The sequence below is a fragment of the Eimeria maxima genome, genomic scaffold (genome assembly GCF_000499605.1).
Source record: "Eimeria maxima Weybridge genomic scaffold, Emw_scaff1754, whole genome shotgun sequence".
In the NCBI taxonomy this organism is placed as follows: Eukaryota; Apicomplexa; class Conoidasida; order Eucoccidiorida; family Eimeriidae; genus Eimeria; species Eimeria maxima.
This window is the reverse complement of record NW_013564668.1, coordinates 640-7,468: the sequence shown is the minus strand read 5'-3', so window position 1 is coordinate 7,468 and position 6,829 is coordinate 640. Positions and strand designations below refer to the sequence as shown.

Sequence of the window (6,829 nt, the reverse complement as noted above, 5' to 3'; positions counted from 1 at the left end):
TATATATATATATATATAAACAAATAAATAATATATACAAGACAAGACAAAGGAGAAAAAGCCACTAAAGACACGCCATATCTTGCATGCATGCATGCATGCATATATTGATTTATTTATCTATTTATGCATGCATGTATGCATGCATGCATATATCCGTTATTTATTAGTGTCTCCTTCCTTCCTTGCTTATCCGCTGTTGCCTCTCTTCTTCTTTCTTTGTCTCTTCTTCCCCCCTTTGTATTTATTTACTGCGCATGCACACTGTGCTGCTGCTGCTGCTTCTTCTTCTGCTGCTGCTGCTGCAGCTGCTGCTGATTTTGCCGCTGCTGCTGCTGCTGCTGCTGTTGTTTTTCCCACAACCGCTGCCTCTCCCACTGCCGCTCCCTTTGCTGCTGCTCCCTTTGCTGCTGCTCCCTTTGCTGCTGCTCCCTTTGCTGCTGCTGCTGTTGCTGCTGCTGTTGCTGCTGTTGATGATTATCTGGCGGTAGTTTGTTGTTTATGTTTAAGTGTATGTGGCCAATGATTTGCATGCGCTGCATCTGCTGCTGCTGCTGCTGCTGCTGCTGCTGCTGCTGCTGCTGGATGAGTATATTTATGATGATGTTGATGAATGATTTTTTTTGCTTTTGCTGAATCATCAATAGATAATTGTTGCTGCTGCTGCTGTTGCTGCTGCTGCTGCTGCTGCTGCTGCTGTTGTCTAGCTAATGCCTGACATCTAACTAGATAATTTGCATGCTGTTGTACAACAAGAAGTACTTGTCTATGATGGGGCTGTACAAGACTATGTTGTACCCAATCAGCAATAAGTCTATCAGGTAATGAATCAGCTGCACTAGTAGTACTAGCAGTACCACCACCACCACCACCACCACCACCACCACCACCAACACCACCAGCAGCAGCAGCAGCAGCAGCAGCAGCAGCAGCAGCAGCAGCAGCAGAAGGAGATGCAGCAGCAGCACTCCTATGTAATAATATTTTTTTTATATTTAACCATTTTTGTAACATTAAATACTGACACTTTCTTATTAGACGGAAGGAGGCAGTGCCCCCTGTAGCAACAACAGCAGCAGCAGCAGCAGCAAATGCTTCCTGTATCTCTATAGGTAGATAATAACAAGATGTAGATGAATATGAATAAGAAAAAGGAGGACAAGGAGAAAACATTGCTAATTGTGCAGCAGCAGCAGCTATTGTTGATGGCCTAAATAATAAATTTATATTCTTATCTAATATAGCTATACGTACAAATAATTGAGCAACTTGTCTGCATATATCTATCTTATTACTACCACTAATACGTATACATAATGCTCCTTTATCTCCTCCTCCTCCTGCTCCTGCTGCTGTTGCTGCTGCTGCTCCTCCTGCTGCTGCTCCTGCTGTTCCTCCACCTCTATACATTAATGCTGCAGCAAATGGGTTTGCATGCGCTATCTCTGTCATATTATAACCACATGCTGCTACTCCTCCTCCTCCTCCTCTTGTTGCTGCTGCTGCTGCTGTTGTTGTTGTTGCTGCTGCTGCTGCTGCTGTTGCTGCTGTTGGTTGAGAATCTGTCTTCTTTGATGGATTGTTACGTCCTCCTCCTCCTCCTCCTCCTGCTGCTGTTGCTGCTGCTGTTGTTGCTGCTGCTCCCTTTGTCTCCTTATTATCCCCATCTGTTGCTGCTGTTGTTCCTGTTGTTGCTCCTCTTCCTCCTCCTCCTGCTGCTGTTTTGCCTTCTGCTTCTGTTGCACAACACCCATCTGTTGCTGCTGTTGCTGGTGTTGCTGTTGCTGCTGCTGCTGCTGCTGCTGCTGCTTGTGCAGCTAATGCCTTTCTTCTTAATGCAGATCTATAAGTAGCAGTAGCAAATAAATAAGAAACATTTAATAAACTTTCTGTTAATTCAGATGTAGGGGCAACAGCAATATTACCTGATGGAGAAATATATGCAATAATTATTCTTTCTATAAGAAGTATTTTATTCAATAAAGATTCATAAAAAGAAGAATAATTATTATTATTATTATTATTATTATTATTATTATTATTATAAGAGGAGGAAGAAGGAGGAGGAGGAAGAGGAGGCCATACACTACGTAACATACCTACAGTATTATTTCTCCATATATTAATAATAATATTATAATCTATAGATGTAATTGCCTCTAGTCTATCCGCAAAACCTATACATGTTATTGCTATTAATTGATTAATTAATAAAGGATTTATATTATATCCTCTAGTAAATAAGCTACGTAATGGATGGTTATAGTATGCCTGTTGTTGTTGTTGTTGTTGCTGTTGTTGTTGCTGTTGCTGTTGTTGTTGTTGTTGTTGCTGCTGCTGCTGCTGATTATGCTTTCTTTCTGTACTATTTATATTATATATTATATCTGCTTTGTTTATTACAGCCATTATTCTATCAAATAATTGAGCAGCAACACCAACTACTGCTGCAGCACGAGGATCCAATGAATCATGATATACTATACGATTGCTGCTGCTGCTGTTGCTGCTGCTGCTGCTGCAGTTGCTGCTGCTGCTGTAGTTATTGCTGCAATTATTATGATTATGATTGTTTCGACATCCACCACCATTATTATTATTATTATTATTATTGCTGCTGCTGCTGCTGCTGCTGCTGCTGCTGCTGCTGGTATGGGAGGAAGCAGCTTGCTGTTCAGCAAGTTGTACACAAACTTTATTAATAATACAAAGAATAAGATCCCTTAATTGAGGAGTTAATCTTTTATTATTAATTAAATAATTACCTGTAAATGTTTTATCTGCATGATAAGATTCTTGGCAATAATTACTTTGTGCTGTTCTTGTATTATGATGATTATCTTGTCCATTATCTATACTATATGCATTACTAACATCACATATAAATAAGCGGCAACGTTGGCTAACTCGCCATGGTTCCCCTATTCCTCCTCCTCCTCCTCCTGCTGCTGCTGCTGCTGTTGCTGCTGCTGCTGCTGCTGCTGTTGGTGGGGGTGCGGGAGAGGGGGAGGTCACCTTTCTTTCTTTGTGTGTTTTTGGGTCGTCTGTTCCTGTACATGATAATGGCGACGTTAGGGGGGCCCCATGGGGGGCCCCATGAGGGGCCCCAAGGGGGCCCCCCATTATACATGATGATGACTTTGATTGAGGTAATACTACACGTTTGCCAACATTAGAAGCAGCAGCAGCAGCAGCAGCAGCAGCAGAATCTGTTGCAGAAGATGATTGCTGCTGCTGCTGCTGCTGCTGTTGTCCTTCGTTGCTGCTTGACTTTAATGCAAGAACAGCACGGCCTCTCCCTCCCTCTGTTGTTGCTGCTGCTGTTGCTGCTGTTGCTGCTGCTGCTGCTGCTGTTTTTGACTTGGAATGCTGCAATCGATTTGCAGCAGCAGAAAGACCTGAAAATGGTGCTGCTGTTGCTGCTGCTGCAACTGCAGCAGCAGCACGTGATACAGCATCACCAGCAGCAGCACATGATAAGGAAGAAGAAGAGGAAGAAGAAGGAGGAGGAAAAGAAGAAGAGGAAGAAATAATTCCTTGAGGACGCGAATGCTTAGAGGGACGAACAAATCCCCCTATTGTTTGCTCATTGCCTAAGGCAGGAAGCTCTGCTGTCTCACGAGATCGCTTGCATGCAGCAGCAGCAGCAGCAGATGCAGCAGATGCAGCAGATGCAGCAGGAGCTGCAGAAGAAGCAGGGGCGCAGCATGCTGCTGCACGACATTGTTTCTGCTGCTGCGCAGATATACTATTAGTAGAGGACATCCTTATAAGGAGGAGGAGGAGGGGAGGGGGGAGAAGAAAAGAAGAAAAGGGGCAAAAAAAAATATATATATAGCCAAGACCTGTATACTGTATATATATTATACAGATACAGGTAATAGCAGCAGCAGCAGAAGCTGTGTATACACCCCAATTTACTTCTATATAATAAGAAGAAGGGGAGTATTATATGTCTGCCTCTTCCTCTCTCCGCCACCACCACCTAACACCTCCCCTATTTATCTGCCTCTGTACTAAGGCAGAAAGAAAAGTTGCACTTGCATGCAGGGGAGGGGTAAATAGGAAGGAACGGGAGGCCGTATAAGGCAAAAGGGAGGAAGGTGCTGCTGCTGCTGCTGCTGCAGCTGTTGATGGCTGCTGCTGCTGCCGAGATATAATAGAAAAAAAAAAAAGGACGGACGCCCAGGGAGGAGGCGCAGCGATGGCTACAAGGAGAGCATATCTACAGCGGAATAATAGTTGTACTTGTTAGCAAAAAAGCAAGAGAAAAGGACGGAAAGAGGGGAATAAATAACGGTGATAAAGGAACTTGTTGCAAAGAAAGGCAACAGGCGGCGGCCCCCCTAAGAAGGTATGAGTTAGAGTGACACCGCGGCTCTACTGGCCGAATAAACAAAGTTGCATAAAGAAAAGGAGAAGAAAACGTGACAAATGGCAATAATTCAACATCGAAACGGACAGAGGAAGAATTCAAGGCGGTAGGTTTATTGTGTGGCGGCCTGCGCCAGCCGACCACAGAGCGCCTGCCGCCGCACAATAGTAGTAGTCACTACAATGCAAGGTAAATGACGAAATAGAGAAAAAGTAATCACTTAATCTGCACAAAAACGGCGAGTAATAGTTGGGGGAGAGGCCTCTCCTATGTTGCTGTTGGGTGTGTGTATGTGTGTGCGCATCCAACTTGCAACTCACGACGCCGCTGGGGTGTGTATATCTACTACTTACTACACCGCCGTGGCAGAGAACAGCAAAGAAAACAAGCAATTGCGGCAAGAGGGAGCGTACAAATTCACGGCATTGAGCCGCTAAAAGTCACGAAACGGCATGCAAATTATACACAAACGGGAAAACAAAAATTAGAGGCAAGACACAGGCCGCCGCCCGCCCCGACGACGCGAAACGCCACCGCAGTGGGGGCGAGAGTGGGTGTTTCTCCTTCTAGATACACCCAGCAGGTGCGGCATCTCCTCTTTAGTTTCTTTATAATTGTCAAAGTCTTACATGAACAATGCTTAGACGCATTCACGAACTTCCTCCTCCTCTTCAACGCTTTTCGCCCAATGCCGCCCACCCGCCATCTCCTCCAGAGTCACACACGGGCTAGCGGGGGCAGCGAGAGGGTCTTATTATTAAGACAGCAGCATCATCTGCATAGACGCCTCATACTATCGAACTAGTAATAACTTACAAGGAATAAAATAGACAAAAATGCCCGTTGGGAACGAACTGCAGACCCCAGAATATTCATTTGCTGTAGTGGCCTTGCGTGTTCTGCTAAACGCGTGGTACCTATGTGTTTACCTCTGTGCAGTGTGGCTATTGAGGAGCCATTAAGTGTTGTACAACTGTCAAAGACGTCAGTGCGCGTACTATATGGGGGCTCGGTTGTGCTTGCTTGTGGGGTTGCCGTGAGTACACGTGTTGCACAGCCTATCCGACGTTGGCTTGCCTGTCTGAAGTTGGCACATGAACCCTTATTCGGCCCTACTACTCTGCCGGCATGCAAGCTGCATTATTCAACAATTGTTTACACTTTTAGTACATGCAGCAGACAAGGCTTGGTTGATACTGTATGTGGGGTTGTCTGGCACCCTGAGTTGCAGCAAGGCACTTTGCAACTCAGTCAAACCAGCTCCTCTTCCGCAGCTCCAAGCGCATGGGCCACTTTATCCAAGACCCCCTGAAACATGGTATAGAGGTCAGGTGCTTTTGCAGTACTACTCTGCCGGCATGCAAGCTGCATTATTCAACAATTGTTTACACTTTTAGTACATGCAGCAGACAAGGCTTGGTTGATACTGTATGTGGGGTTGTCTGGCACCCTGAGTTGCAGCAAGGCACTTTGCAACTCAGTCAAACCAGCTCCTCTTCCGCAGCTCCAAGCGCATGGGCCACTTTATCCAAGACCCCCTGAAACATGGTATAGAGGTCAGGTGCTTTTGCAGTAATCTTAAGGATTGTGACTCCATTGCAGCTTCCCAGAGCATATCGATAAGATTGAGGAATCTCCTTACAGAAGGGGTTGCAGCAAGGTATGCTGCAACTCTCGGCATACCGCTTCCCCTTCATAACAGCCCCAGGCACCTGTGCTAGTGTGTTGATATACCTGAAGACTGGACAAAACAGTAGAACTGTTTTAGGGATTGTTGTCCTTTCACTTCTCATTATAGCAACACACTGGTGGATGTGATGCAAGTATTGCGATCGTTTCACTGCGAGGATACGTGCAGAAATCTGTCAACTCTCCACAGTACGGCATATTTTGACCAATCTTCAGTATACGGAAGAGAGAAAGCGACTGGGTTTTTCAGCGGCACTTGAAGAAGCGTGACCCTGAGTTGCAGCAAGGCACTTTGCAACTCAGTCAAACCAGCTCCTCTTCCGCAGCTCCAAGCGCATGGGCCACTTTATCCAAGACCCCCTGAAACATGGTATAGAGGTCAGGTGCTTTTGCAGTAATCTTAAGGATTGTGACTCCATTGCAGCTTCCCAGAGCATATCGATAAGATTGAGGAATCTCCTTACAGAAGGGGTTGCAGCAAGGTATGCTGCAACTCTCGGCATACCGCTTCCCCTTCATAACAGCCCCAGGCACCTGTGCTAGTGTGTTGATATACCTGAAGACTGGACAAAACAGTAGAACTGTTTTAGGGATTGTTGTCCTTTCACTTCTCATTATAGCAACACACTGGTGGATGTGATGCAGGTATTGCGATCGTTTTACTGCGAGGATACGTGCAGAAATCTGTCAACTCTCCACAGTACGGCATATTTTGACCAATCTTCCGTATACGAAAGAGAGAAAGCGACTGGGTTTTTCAGCAGC

At 45.4% G+C, this 6,829-nt stretch overlaps 1 protein-coding gene across 1 annotated transcript; it reads right to left on the bottom strand.

The window, feature by feature from the left end:
• Nucleotides 1-1,034: 1,034 nt before the first annotated feature.
• Nucleotides 1,035-2,591, bottom strand: EMWEY_00055360 (hypothetical protein; the record flags this gene model as incomplete). The annotated part of the gene is made up of 3 exons (XM_013480253.1): nucleotides 1,035-1,058; nucleotides 1,255-1,885; nucleotides 2,482-2,591. 3 exons carry the CDS (start codon nucleotides 2,589-2,591, stop codon nucleotides 1,035-1,037), a joined length of 765 nt encoding a protein of 254 aa, XP_013335707.1.
• Nucleotides 2,592-6,829: the final 4,238 nt, after the last annotated feature.